This window comes from Ruditapes philippinarum, unplaced genomic scaffold (assembly GCF_026571515.1).
Source record: "Ruditapes philippinarum isolate M1 unplaced genomic scaffold, ASM2657151v2 ctg2366_1_1_1_1, whole genome shotgun sequence".
In the NCBI taxonomy this organism is placed as follows: domain Eukaryota; kingdom Metazoa; phylum Mollusca; class Bivalvia; order Venerida; family Veneridae; genus Ruditapes; species Ruditapes philippinarum.
The window spans coordinates 105,253-120,677 of NW_026863662.1; the positions used below are offsets into that span (position 1 = coordinate 105,253).

The 15,425-nt window shown below is 31.9% G+C and overlaps 1 protein-coding gene and 2 long non-coding RNA genes across 4 annotated transcripts in view; all 3 read right to left on the minus strand.

Moving 5' to 3' along the window:
* The window catches only part of LOC132722880 (vacuolar protein sorting-associated protein 4B-like), a 30,678-nt gene extending 16,493 nt beyond the window's left edge, over nt 1–14,185 (minus strand). For both annotated transcript variants that reach the window (XM_060707464.1, XM_060707463.1), the window contains exon 1: nt 14,016–14,185. In XM_060707464.1, the coding sequence (XP_060563447.1) occupies nt 14,016–14,075 (60 nt within the window). In that variant the 5' untranslated portion in view covers nt 14,076–14,185. The remainder of the gene's footprint in view (nt 1–14,015) is intronic.
* On the minus strand, nt 6,554–7,608 carry LOC132722884 (uncharacterized). The gene is made up of 2 exons (XR_009624675.1): nt 7,460–7,608; nt 6,554–7,400 (listed from the first exon to the last, which is right to left on the minus strand). It is a non-coding gene; the product is annotated as an uncharacterized LOC132722884 (long non-coding RNA).
* On the minus strand, nt 10,060–11,366 carry LOC132722883 (uncharacterized). Its single transcript, XR_009624674.1, has 2 exons — nt 10,920–11,366; nt 10,060–10,613 (listed from the first exon to the last, which is right to left on the minus strand). It is a non-coding gene; the product is annotated as an uncharacterized LOC132722883 (long non-coding RNA).
* Nucleotides 14,186–15,425: the final 1,240 nt, after the last annotated feature.

Here is a 15,425-nt window from a genome sequence, read left to right on the forward strand (position 1 = left end):
TTGTTATCACGTTAATTAGAATAAATTCAACAGTGTAACCCGTTTTTGCACATACATATATACCTTGAATGGCTTCATTTTAAGAGTGCAACCCTTTTTGTACGAATCTATATAGCCTGATTAGATTGTTACCCGTTTTTGCAAACAACTATATACTCTAAAAACAAATAATTTAATAGTGTAACCCGTTTTTGTACACATCTATATTCACTTTAAGAATGCAACCCGTTTTTGCACACGTACAAATACCTTATATAGATTAAATTTAAGAATGCAACCCGTTTTTGTACCCACCTATATAGCCAAAAAAAGATTATATATAAGACATAAGACTGTAACCCGTTTTTGCACACACCTATATACCCCAAAGATATTCTATTAAGAGTGTAACCCGTTTTTGTACATACACACATACGTTAAATGGATTCAATTTCAGAGTGCAACCCGTTATTGTACACACCTACATGGCCAAAATAGACTCTACGTAAGAGTGTAACCCGTTTTTGCACACATAAATACATTGAATCGATTCAATTTAAGAGTGCAACCCGTTTTTGTACACACCTATATAGCCAAAAAAGATTGCATATCAGACATAGGACTGTAACCCGTTTTTGCACACACCTATTTACCCGAAAGAGATTCAATTAAGAGTGTAACCCGTTTTTGCACAAACATGCAAACGTTAAATGGATTCAATTTCAGAGTGTAACCCGTTTTTGTACACATCTACATGGCCAGAAAAGGGTCTACGTAAGAGTGTAACTAGTTTTCGCACACCCACAAATTCATTGCATTGATTCAATTTTAGAGTGCAACCTGTTTTTGTACACACCTATATAGCCAAAAAAATTGTATGTAAGAGAGTAACCCGTTTTTGCTCACACCTTTGTACCGTAAAAAGATTCAATTCAAGAGTGCAACTCGTTTTTGCACACTTATAAATACCATATATAGATTAGATTTAAGAATGCAACCTGTTTTTGTACATACATAAAGACAATTAGAAAAAATTAAAAAGAGTGTAACCCGTTTTGCATATACATTTATACCTTGAATGGCTTCACTTTAAGAGTGCAACCCGTTTTCGTACGTATCCATATTGCCACAATAGATTATATATAAGACTGCCACACACCTACATACCCTAAAAACATTGAATATTTAACAGTGTAACCCGTTTTTGTACACATCTATGTATAATTGATGCAAGCAATTTAAGAGTGCAACCCGTTTTTACACACGTATAAATACCGTAACTGGATTAAATTTAAGAGTGTAACCCGTTTTTGTACACACCTTTATACAGTAGAGATTCAATTCAAGATTTGGACCCTCTTTTGTACACATTTATATTCACTTGATACATACAATTTAAGAGTGCAGCCCGTTTTTGCACACGTACAAATACCTTATATAAATTAAATTTAAGAATGCAACCTGTTTTTGTACAAACATAAATTAAATTAACAGTTCAAAACAGTGTAACCTGTTTTTGTACACATCTATAAGACTGTAGCCCGTTTTTGCATACAACAATATACCATAAAGAGATTCACTTAAGAATGAACCCCGTTTTTGCACATACATGCATACGTTAAATGAATTCAATTTCAGTGTGCAACCCGTTTTTGTACACACCTCAATGGCAAAAACAGACTCTACATTAGAGTGTTATTCGTTTTTGCACACATCAATACATTGAAAAAAGAGTGCAACCCGTTTTTGTACACATCTATATAGCCAGAATAGACTTTTTTATAAGAGTGTTACCCGTTTTTGCACAAACCTATATACCCTAAAATCAGTTAATTTAACAGTGTATTCCGTTTTTGTACACATCTAAATACACTTGATAGATGCACTTAAAGAGTGCAACCCGTTTTTGCACACGTATAAATACCTTATATAGGTAAAATCTAAGAATGCAACCCGTTTTTGTACACACCATATAGCCAAAATAGATTGTATATAAGTATGTAACCCGTTTTGCACAGGCCTATATACCTTAAATGGATTCTGTTTAAGAGTGCAACCCGTTTTTGTACACACCTATATAGCCAAAAAAGATCGATATTAACATTGACATAAAGACTTTAACCAGTTTTTGCACACACCTATATAACCAAAAGAGATTCAATTAAGAGCGCAGCCCGTTTTTGTACACCCTGCATGGCCAAAATAGACCCTACATAAGAGCGTGACCCGTTTTTTGCACACATAAATACATTGAATTGATTCTATTTAAGGGTGCAACCCGTTTTTGTACACACCTTTAAAGCCAAAAAAATGGGTATAAGACTGTAACCCGTTTGTGCACACACCTTTATACAATTCAAGAGTGCAACCCGTTTTTGTACACATCTATATACACTTGACACATACAATTGAAGAGTGCAACTCGTTTTAGCACACACCTTTATACCGTAAAGAGATTCAATAGAGGAGTGCAAGCTGTTTTGTACACATCTATATACACTTGATACATACAATTTAAGAGTGCAACCCGTTTTTGTACACACCTTCATGGCCAACATAGACTCTACATAAGAGTGTAACCCGTTTTTGCACATATACATACATTAAATTGATTCAATTTAAGAGTGCAACCCGTTTTTGTACACAACTATATAGCCAAAAAAGATTGTTTATTAGAGTGTAACCCGTTTTTGTACACATCTTTATACCGTAAAGAGATTCAATTTAAGAGTGTAACCCGTTTTTGCACATATAAATACTTTGAGAATTGATTCAATTTAAGAGTGCAACCCGTTTTTGTACACAACTATATAGCCAAAAAAGATTGTTTATAAGAGTGTAACCCGTTTTTGTACACATCTATATACCGTATAGAGATTCAATTCAAGAGTGTAACCCGTTTTTCTACACATATGTATACATTTGATACATACAATTTAAGAGTGTTACCCGTTTTTGTACATACATATATACCCTAAAGAGATTAAATTTAAGAGGGCAACCCGTTTTTGTTCACATCTATATACATTTCATTTTGATAATTACAAATTAAGAATGTAACCCGTCTTTGTTCACACCTATATACATTTGATAATTACAATTTAAGAATGTAACCCGTTTTTGTTCACATCTATATACATTTAATAATTACAATTTAAGAATGTAACCCGTTTTTGCACACATTAATATACCCTAAATAGAATCATTTAGGAGAGCAACGCGTTTTTGTACACATCCATATACATTTATAATTACATTTTACGAATGTAACCCGTTTTTGCACACATCAATATAGCCTTAAGAGATTCAATTTAAGAAATAAACCCGTTTTTGCCCACATCAATCAAGAGATTCTTTAAGACACTCTTAAATTGTATTTGTCAAATGTGTATAGATATGTACAAATACGGGTTACATTCTTAAACTTATATAGGTATGTGCAAAAACGGGTTACATTCTTAAATTCAATCTCTTTAAGGTATATTGATGTGGGCAAAAATGGGTTACACTGTTAAATTGAATCTCTTTAGGCTATATTGATGTGTCCAAATACGGGTTACATTCTTAAATTGTAATTAACAAGTGTATACAGATGTGTACAAAAAGAGGTTACACTCTTAAATTGTAATTATCAAATGTATATAGATGTGTACAAAAACGAGTTGCCCTCTTAAAGCAGCACGCCTCCAGATTCATGTTAAATTTCATGAAAATTTTGATAATGTATTTGACAGTAAAATATTGTGAGGTGAACAAATAAAGTTATTTACATATTGCAATTGGCACTTACAATCCATGCAAATAACCAAAAAGAGGTCAAAATGTGCAAAAAAGCCCTTACTGCGTTAGTAACGCAGTAGAAATATGGTGATAAAATACTGCAAAATCAGTCTTAAATCGCAAATAACATGTAAACTTTAACATTGATCTTGATTGTTTTTACCTTTCTTGAAATATTAGTACATTTTTCTCAATTTTCATTTTCTTGAAATATTTTGGCTCATCTGGAGGCGTGCAGCTTTAAATGGAACCTCTTTAGGGTATATATGTATGTACAAAAACGGGTAACACTCTTAAATTGTATGTATCAAATGTATACATATGTGTACAAAAACGGGTTACACTCTTAAATTGAAAATCTTTAGGGTAAATTGATGTGTGCAAAAACGGGTTACATTCTTAAATTTAATCTATATTAGGTATTTATACTTATGCAAAAAACGGGTTGCACTTTTAAATTGTTTGTATCAAGTGTATTTAAGATTTGTACAAAAACGAGTTACTCTCTTATACTCAATCTTTTTTTTTTTGGTTATATACCTGTGTACAAAAACGGGTTGCACTCTTAAAGTTACATGTATGAGGTGTATAAAGATGTTTACAAAACGAGTTGCACTCTTATATACAATCTCTTTGGCTATATAGGTGTGTACAAAAACGGGTTGCACTCTTAAATTGAACCAATTCAATGCATTTTGTGTGCAAAAACGGGTTACACTCTTATGTTATGAAATTGAATGCATTTAACGTATGTGTGTATGTGTGTATGTGTGTGTGTATGTGCGTGCGTGCGTGCGTGTATGTATGTATGTACAAAAACGGGTTACACTGTTAATTGAATCTCTTTGGGGTATATAGGTGTGTGCAAAAACGGGTTACACACTTAAATACAATCTATTTTGGCTATAAAGGTGTGTACAAAAAACATGTTGCATTTTTAAATTTAATCTATATAAAGTATTGATACGAGTGCAAAAACAGGTTGCACTCTTAAAATGCAGGTACCAAGTGTATATAGATGTGTACAAAAACGGGTTACACTGTTAAATTAACTGTTGTTAGGGTATATAGGTGTGCAAAACGGGTTACACACTTAAATACAATCTAATTTGGTTAAAGAGGTGTGTACAAAAACCTGATGCATTTTTAAATGTAATCTATATAACGTATGTGTACGTGTGCAAAATCGGGTTGCACTCTTAAAGTGCGTTTAGCAAGTGTGTATGGATGTGTACAAAACGGGTAGCATTGTTAAATTAGCTGTTGTTAGGGTAAATACGTGTGTGCCAAAACGGGTAACATTCTTAGAAAGAATACATTGTGGCCATATAGATGTGTATAAAAACGGGTTGCAGTCTTGAAATGAATCCAGTTAAAGTATGTTTGTATGTGCAAAAACGGCTTACACTCTTAATTGAATCTCTTTGGTGTATACAGGTGTGTGCAAAAACGGGTTACAGTCTTATGTCTTATATACAATCTTTCTTGGCTATATAGGTAGGTACAAAAACAGGTTGCACTCTTTCATTGAATCCATTTATGGTATAAAGGTATGTGCAAAAACGGGTTACACACTTATACAATGTATACAATCTATTTTGGCTATATAGGTGTGTACAAAAACGGGTTGCATTCTTAAATTTAATCTATATAAGGTATTTAAGGTATATAGCTGTGTGCAAAAACGGGTAACACTCTTAAAAATAATCTACTCTGGCTATATAGATGTGTACAAAAACGAGTTGCACTCTTAAAATGAAGCCATTTAAGGTATATATGTATGTGCAAAAACGGGTAACACTCTATAATTTATTCTAATTAACGTGTTTTTGTATGTACAAAAACAGGTTGAATTCTTAAATCTAATCTATATACGATTTTTATACGTGTGCAAAAACGGGTTGCACTCTTAAAATTATATGTATCAAGTGTATATAGATGTGTACAAAAACGAGTTGCACTCTTGATTTGAATCTCCTTTCGGTATAAAGGTGTGTGCAAAAACGGGTTACAATTTAATATACAATCTTTTTTGGCTATATAGGTGTGTACAAAAACGGGTTGCACTCTTGACTTGAATCATTTCAATGTATTTATGTGTGCAAAAACGGATTACACTATTTTAGTGCATATATCAAGTGTATATAGATGTGAACAAAAACGGGTTACACTGTTATATTAACTGTTTTTAGGGTATACAGCTGTGTGCAAAAACGGGTTGCACTCTTAAAATGAAGCCATTTAAGGTATATTTGTATGTGTAAAACGGGTAACACTCTTTAATTTATTTTTATTAACGTGTTTATGTATGTACAAAAACAGGTTGAATTCTTAAATATAATCTATATACGGTATTTATACGTGTGCAAAAACGGGTTGCACTCTTAAATTGTATATATCAAGTGTATATAGATGTGTACAAAAACGGGTTGCACTCTAATATAGACTCTTTTTTGAGTATACAGGTGTGTACAAAAACGGGTTACACTCTTAAACGGAATCCATTAGGGTATATAGGTGTGTGCTAAAACGGGTTGCACTCTTATATAGGATTTAGTTTGGGTATATATGCATGTGCATAAATGGGTTGCACTCTAGTATTTGATATGTCAAGTGTATAAAGACGTCTACAAAAAACAGGTTGCACTCTTCAATTGACTCTGGGCAGAAATGAGTTATGACCAGTTTGGGGTAGAACAACATTTGTTGAATAGCTGGAAACAATAATTTTTTAAAGATACTTGGTATTTTACGAAATATTCTAATTTATATGATATCATCATAAAAACAAAAATTACATTTTAAACTTTTATTGGTATAATATATAAACTAGAAATTATTCCATAGTTTTGAATAATAAAATAAACAAAATATAAAGTTATCATTCATCTATGTATGAAATATGTAATAAATGATATAAAAACTATAAAATAACTATAAAACAATAATCGGTTGCCATGGCAACAAAAATATAAAAAAATACTTCAAATACAACATTATTGCATTTGACATGATTAATTCATCACCAAATTAATGTATTTAAAGACAACCAGATTTAAGACCTTTCAGAAAAAGAAAAAAATAGATTTTTCATTCTTCCCTTAATAATGTTTTAAATAACAGAATATAAACTTAAGTCTTAAATTCTCAGATTATCAGTAAGTTTTCTATGATTAAGGTGAATATCATTACTTAAGTAAGTCCTCTATAAAACTCATAGCTGTAACATGGTTGCATATACATTATTAATACAATGCAAAACATATATATTCCTTATTGCAATGATTACAAAAAAGTGTATTTTTGGTTGCCGTGGTAACAAAAATGATGCCAAAACAAGATTGCATTTGTAAAAAATGCCAAGCCACCACATTGATACAACACTCTATATTAATGTAGGAACACAATATTTTTGTTTCTATACAGATTGCCATAATGCATAGATCACTTACCTATCTAATTGTTATTATCAGATTAGTACCTTCAGACAAGAAGATTTTAAATTTTTTACTTTATGACATAGTGACTGAAAATCAATGATCCCCAGGGGCAGGGCCAATTTTGACCCCAGGGCTATAATTTGAACAATCTTGCTAGAGGTTCACTACACATTGTTTAATGCAAAATGTCTAACCTCTAGCCTTTGTCAATTAGAGAAGATGATTTTTTTAAGTTTTTACTATATACATGTAAGGAAAACCTATGACCCCTGGGCAGGCTAGTTTTGACACTAGAGACAAAATTTGAACACCTTTGGTAGAGTACCTATAGATGATATTATATACCAAATATCAAAGCTCTAAGCCTTGTACCTTCAGACAATAAGATTTTTTAATTTTTTACTATATGTACATATGTACATAGTGAAAATCAATGACCCCCCCCCCCGGGGCAGGGCCAATCTTGACCCCAGGGCTATAATTTGAACAATCTTGGTAGAGGTTCACTACACAATGTTTCATGCAATATATCTTACCTCTAGCCTTTTGTCAATTTAGAGAAGATGATTTTTTAAGTTTTTACTATATATATATTAGGAACTAGAATCAGCGAGTCGGATGTGTCGCCTTGTGAACAATATAGTTTAGAAGAAATGGCCAGGACAAAAATAAAATTTGAAAATTAACAAAGGGCAATAACTCAAAAAATAAGAAATGCAGAGTACCAGTTCTTGGGCACTGCACTTCTTCTTAATAAGATCTATCATCCTATGGAGTTTCATGTCCATAGCTTTAATACTTTAGAAGAAATAGCCTGGAGAAAAATAAAGTATGAAAATTAACAAAGGGCAATAACTCAAAAAATAAGAAATGCAGAGTACCAATTCTTGTGCACTGCATTTTTTCTTAATGAGATCTATCATCCTATGAAGTTTCATGTCCATAGCTTTTATTCTTTAGGAGAAATGGCCTGGACAAAAATAAAGTATGAAAATTAACAAAGGGCAATAACTCAAAAAATAAGAAATGCAGAGTACCAGTTCTTGTGCACTTCACTTCTTCTTAATGAGATCTATCATCCTATGAAGTTTCAAGTCTAAAGCTTTTATACTTTAGGAGAAATGGCCCGGAAAAAAATAAAGTATGAAAATTAACAAAGGCAATACCTCAAAAATTAAGAAGCGCAGAGTACCAGTTCTTGTGCACTACACTTCTTCTTAACCCTTTACCTCATATATATGCGAAACAACGCACTTTCGACCCCCCCCCCTTTTTTAGGCCTGAAATAGTGGAAAATGTCCTATTTGGGCCCCAAACACATGTTTTCGTTTGAGAAATGTTGCTAAAAAAAGTGAGCACTTTTTCGGCGCCGCCCCCCATCCAAAAGATACATCAGGGGGTTGCCAGAAGGGGGATGTGCCCCCTTCTGTTTGGGGGGTTTGAAGGGTGGCGGAGTCCCCCTCATCGCCAAGAAAATTTTGGACTTGTGAGAGGCTTAAAATGACCCCAGGTCGATCATAAGGTAACGTGTAACCAACGCTGAAAAGCCTTTGACTCTATCTCAATCCCTTGAGAAGTTACAGCACTTTGAAATAAATTTTGATGGAAAAAATCGAGGCAAAATAGTGATTTTTGGCAATTTTGAGATGTCCCCTCGTTGCCATGGTAACAGGAAATTTAAGACTGAGCATGTCGTTACAAAGGCAATGGTCCAGTCAACATTTGTGCCAAGTTTGATTAGTATTGAAGCATTTTTTATAGTTTCATAGCAGTTTGAACTTGTAAGAGGAGTGAAAATGGCCATTTTTCACAATATGCTCATGGGGGAAAGGGTTAATGAGATCTATCATCCTATGAAGTTTCAAGTCCATAGATTTTATAATTAAGGAGAAATGGCCCGGACAAAAATAACGTATGAAAATTAACAAAGGGCAATAACTCTAAAAATAAGAAATGCAGAGTACCAGTTCTTGTGCACTGCACTTCCTGTCATTATAAGAAGCATGCATACCAAGTTTGAAGTTAATCCGACTTATAATGACTGACTTATGCTCCGGACAAGCTTAAGGGGACACCGACGCCGACACCGACAACAACACCGATGCCGCCGACAAAAGTAACCCCTATTTGTTGCCTTTTTTAAGGCGACACAAAAATTATGACCCCCAGGGCGGGGCTAGACACTAGACACTAGAGGCAAAATTTGAAAACTTTGGTAGAGTACATTTAGATGATATCATATACCAAATATCAAAGCTCTAAGCTTGTACTTTCAGACAAGAAGGTATTTTAAGTTTTTACTATATGTACATATAGTGAAAATCAATGACCCCTGGGGCGAGTGAAATTTTGAGCCAAGGGCTATAATTTGAACAATCTTGGTAGCGGTCTACCAGACAATGCCTTATGCAAAATATCTATGCTCTAGGCCTTGTGGGTCTTTACAAGAAGATTTTTAAATTTATCCTTATAATTCCTTTTGGTTGCCATGGCAACCAGATTTCTGCATGGAATGAAATTCTTTGAACAACTTGTCAAGTTTGGTTGAAATTGGACTATTGGTTTTTCACAAGAAGATTTTTTAAGTTCACTATATAATCTATATAACACACAAACACACACACAGGTGAATCGCTATATGCCACCGCATCACTGATGCTGCGGTGGCATAAAAACTGTATAATTAAAAATAATAATGGCATTTCATAGAAGTAAACCATATTAAATATCTCTATTCACAATAACCTTAAAGGTCTTTCAGAGTTTGCACTATTTTCCTGACTATATTTTCAGTTACAGATATTGACTGTGTAATCATATTCAGTCTTTTTTAAACTGTATAATATGAATAAATTAACAAATTAGTATATTCTTTAATTGAAATAATTTCTATAAACAATTATTAAATATAGACGAACAGAATCCCCAAAGAATGCCAAGAACAACAAAATTGACAATGTTTCAGGCTCGGTTTTATTGAGTTTGTTCATGGACGGTAATGGAAAGTGTAAGTTACCACCCAACCCCCTAGCACCTGCTTAAGCGGAATTCAACATTTAAATATGAGAACAGTGAAATTTTGAATTTAGAAACATCTACAGATATTAAAACCATATTCTTGCAAACACATGGAAAGTCACAAATGACAGCTAACTTATGTCTTTGTACTTGGCAACCTAGTCTTGCAAAGTTCTCATCCAGTTTGTGGGTTTGAGCCAAACAAGGTAACATCAATCATGTTTACTCTTATGCCTCCAGTTATTGAGTAGAAAGTGATTTATAAACTTGCAAAACTTGTTTTACAATCAAGTAAAAATACTATTGAATCTGCCACTGCAGTATTCAGCTTTTTCACTAATTCACCTTTGGCATACTGTCAAACATAGACAAGTCATTGACTTCTCACATGCCATCCTGAAAAAAAAATCTGGAATAAGTCTTAATGAAACAATGAATTGTATATGATGATTTGACTGAACAGATATAAACTACAAGTACATTGTTGTATGATATTGCACAGCTATTAGGTTCATATAAGTTCTTGTGTAATATATTAAAGTCTATATATCATGTAGCATTTAACATGATCAAAATAATCTAAATCTACATTATATACATGTATTGTGATGATGACACCTCATTTTTTATTTCATCAAATAAAGGAAATTTAATATGGAATACTGAATAAATATAGATATGATAAAATCATTACATACTTACCCAAATGAATTTTTTCTTTATCTTGACCAATACTGTACAGATAATACAAATTGATCCTCTTTTTTACTGCTCAATAGAACATAGATGTCACACATTTTGCCTCATTTCCAACAATAGTTTAGTACATTCACCAGCAAATAGATTAAATATCTATGTGTCCTGAAAATTATGTATACAGTATATACTTTAATATTAACATTATTTTCAATACATATAAAATGAAAGAGTATTTTGAATATATCACAATGCAGCATTATTTCTTAATTTAAACTTAAAATTTAGTTCCTTTTACTACAGTAGGCCTGCAGAGTTTTTAAATTTTAAAACAATAGTTTTAAGATCTCATGATCATCTCTAAAAATGTTAAATTGATAACAAGTTAAATTTGTTTTCAACTGCAATTCAGGAAATCTATCATTATCATTATTTGATAACAAGGGTTGAGAATGGTCACTTTACATACATGTATGTATACAATCATAGTAAATAAACAGGTATAAAAACTTACCTATCCTTGTGGTCTTGCAACATGTGGATGGTTATCTATTTAAAATTCAAAAACTTTTAAAACTGTAATGAACTATGTTGAGAATCTTCACTGTATGTTGGATGACCTAAAATCCCCCCCCCCCCAAAAAAAAAAATTTCATCAGCAAAAAAGTCTGGATCATAAATGATAGAAATATCCTTGTACAATATATGGTAATGGTATTCATGAGTACATATGTACTGGGAATATAATATGATTTATAATGGAACTACATAAATTATAGGATTATATTAATAAATGTGTTGCAATATTTATATAATGATGACACCTTCTTGGGGTATTGTATTTCAAAAACAGCCTATTTATTGTATTATTTCAAAAGCAGCATACTGCACAGGGGTATTAAACATATTTTACCAATCTTAAATATTGTAATACAAACTTATATGTCAACAATTACAATACAGTAGAGTAGCCTTGAAATTTAATAGCTATAAATTTTATTAGTAAAAATGACAAGGCTACCGTACTGTACTGTAACTGTTGACAAATGAGTTTGTATAACAATTTTATTGAAAATAGATTGCTAAAATAAATAGATTGCTAAAATATTCTTGTGTCTAGTTACATTTTTGTCTCATACTGTAGTAAAATTAGCTTTTGTTTTATCACTTGTTTAATATTTACATTGCAGTCTGGACTTTACCAGTGATTTATTTATTTTGCAATTAATGGAATCAATTGAAAAAGTTAACAATTTTTCTATGAAGACCATGACAAATACAAATCAAGTGCAATAAACATTGTATCCTAAAAATCATATCTGCCATGACCTGACCTAGACTCCTGTCATTTTTTTTTATATAAAAGCAGTAAGATAAAATGATAAGATTCCAACGTTATTCAAAATATCATGAAAGATAACCAACAAAAATAGCATAAATAATAAGGAATTCACTTACCTTAATATCTTTATCAGTGGCGTACCTACCAATACGCCAATACGCACGGGCGTATATAAGAAAAAAATTCAAAAATAAAATTTCAAAAATGAAATCATTAATTTGGGCGTAGATCGATCAATATATTGTTAGCTGCTGATTGATTCTACAGGTATGCTTAGGATGTTACCTTATTCTAATATGTGTTACCTTTTTATGCACAATCAAAACTTCAATTAAGAAAGAGAGTAAAAATATGATATAAACAAGTTCTTTGGAATTTTCTATTTTTTCAGCTTGAGTTAACCGTTATAATGCTAATAAACCTCTTCAAAATCCAAATGAGGATAAGAAATTGTCCAATATATTACAATCATTTTTTTTTCAGAATAATCAAATCAGTGAACATTTTTTTCATTTTTTACATCTAGATCTATATGCAAAATAAAGATCTTGTTTGCAACTTGGCGTTTTCAGCACAATGGAAGGGAGTGAGTTAGCTCTATGGAATGTCTTGTTATATTTTACCTTGTAACGATAAATTAGTATATTATTTTTAAGTTAGTTATATATATATATTATACAATTATTGACTATATAATTATGTTTATACCAACATGCTTTATGCGCGTATGGCATTTAACTTCGTAATGAAATAACTTAAATATTTCGAATGGAAATTGAAAGGCTAGAGTTGAGAACAAAAATGTTAAAGACAATATTTATTGTCTACAACATTGACATAATACGCATTAAAAGGAAGCTAAATGATCGTGCGATACTACATTTTAGCTGCGAATACAATAAAATCTCGTTACATTAAACATTTAAGCTGTTGTGTTTGTATTAAAGTCATACAGATCATTTTAAAGCATATTTTCCTTGATTATATCTCATGTTAAGTTATGGTGAAACAAAAGAAAATAACAAAGATAAAACTAAACTTGTTACATAAAGGATATAAAACCCATCTTTTTACAAGAGAGATATCTGGCTATGTTTTGTTTTTCTAAAAGCAAATAACTTTTTTTTAACTATTTAAAACTGTGTACATGTTAGACTTTGTGCTTTTTTTCTTACATTCAATATATGTACTTGATGTTATTTTTATAACTATAGATAAAGACAATAGTAGTACAATTAGCTTAAATATCCCCTAAATCCTTAGCTATTGCACATAGCTATATTTGATATATAAGTCTCTGGCGATCTTTCGGCCACAAAACCGGCACTCGGCGCACACTCATTATAAGCCGAGTTACGCCCCTGTTTATAACTGTTTAAACCTCCAAATTTGCAGTATAAAACTGACAAAAAGAATCTACACATATGCATGATTGTCCCAAAACAGAACTCAAAGAGTGAAGGATAAAACTCTAAATTTCAAGTCGTTTCTTCGTAGACCCTAAATAGTAAACCGAAATGAGGCGGAGTAATGCCAACCGGACTACTTTACAAAATCGCACTGCGCTGTTATGAGCATAAACGAGTTGCATTTCAGCCATTCCGATAAAAAACATGAGAATATTTGGGTGCATGCTTTCCATGCTACCTAGACGAGTTGTAACGGATTAGTCAACACGGATTCATGTCAATGAACTATCTTGAAACATTGCTGAATCAAAATTTTCAAAAATTGGAAATAGTAGCTGTTATTTTACTTACATTTAATTTTAACTCAGACAAACTTCCACTAAATGAGGACTTTCCTTCAATGTAACTCATAATTATTTCTCATAGTATTCACATTGTTGAAATCAATATTAACAATAAAAATCTAAATGCTTTAACGGAAATGTATTCCAATCCTCTTATGTTAACCAGTCTCGCTATGTATAAACACTGAATACCTAACCCCTATAGGTGACTTGAATACAAAACTTTGATCATACCAGGAAGAACAATCTTTGCATGAATGATCATCTATAGAATTCTAATCTAAACATCTAATGTTATGCTATACTGTTGTGTTTACTCCACCGATAATAATACACGTGTTTGTTAATAAACTTATCTGTTATTACGATAAATAATATTTGGCACTAGCATGCTTTAGATTTTATATTATGTTGATGCTTTTGAAACTATATTTTTGTATTTTCTGATCGCAAGATCAGTAAATACAAAGCTAACATCCACGGTCTAACAGAAAATTTCCTCACAGACCTAACAACACAAAGTAGTTCTCACTTAAAACTGCTTAAAAACCAGCAATTTAAAAGAAAGAATAATTTTTAATGTAGACATTTAACGAATTACAGTGCATTAAAAGTTTAGATTAATCAGTAGAAATATGAGGTTACAATCACAAATTTCGCGGATGAATATCTTTTTTACCCAATGAAAAATGTTCGACTATTTCCGTAAAGCTTAATCAATGAAAATGCTATTTCGATTACCGAATACTCCAGAGCGTAGTACACAAATAAATCTGACTGTCGAGTAGTGGAATATATACATGTCGGGCTGTTTTGGCGAGAAGATTTTCGCTAAATCATTTTCATCAGTGTTTAACAACAGGTTTATCGTGAACAAAATACCTCGAAATTAATAAGGATTATAAACACGAAATGGAAATTCTCAATTTTAGAATTATAATGTATTTGTTTTTATTCAAGCTACATTCGTATTACTTCACCGTGGTGCAGAGGTAGCGCGCTCGTTTAGGGTGTGAGAGGCCTAAGGTTCAAATCCTAGTCCAGGCAACATTTTTTTTAAAAGTTTTTTTTAAGAAAGTAGCCACGATATGCAAGGATAAAGTGTGGCTGTCATAAAAAAATGAAAAATGATTTTTTTGATGTAACTCTAGGCATGCAAAATTCCATATGTATCAATCTCAAACAGTTATAGAAAAAAAAATCTAAACGCAGTCGCTGCGTAAGATGAATTATAGTATATAAAAATAAACTTATACAGGAAAGATCAGAAAATACCACAGAGCATGCAGCCCTTTGATTAAATACGGTTATGAGTACGAGTGTGAATGCATGTGTCGTCCATGTCTCTTTGTGTTTTTGTTTTTGTTGTTGTTGTTTTTTGTGTTTAATTTTTCTTTTCTTTTTTATTCTTTTTTGT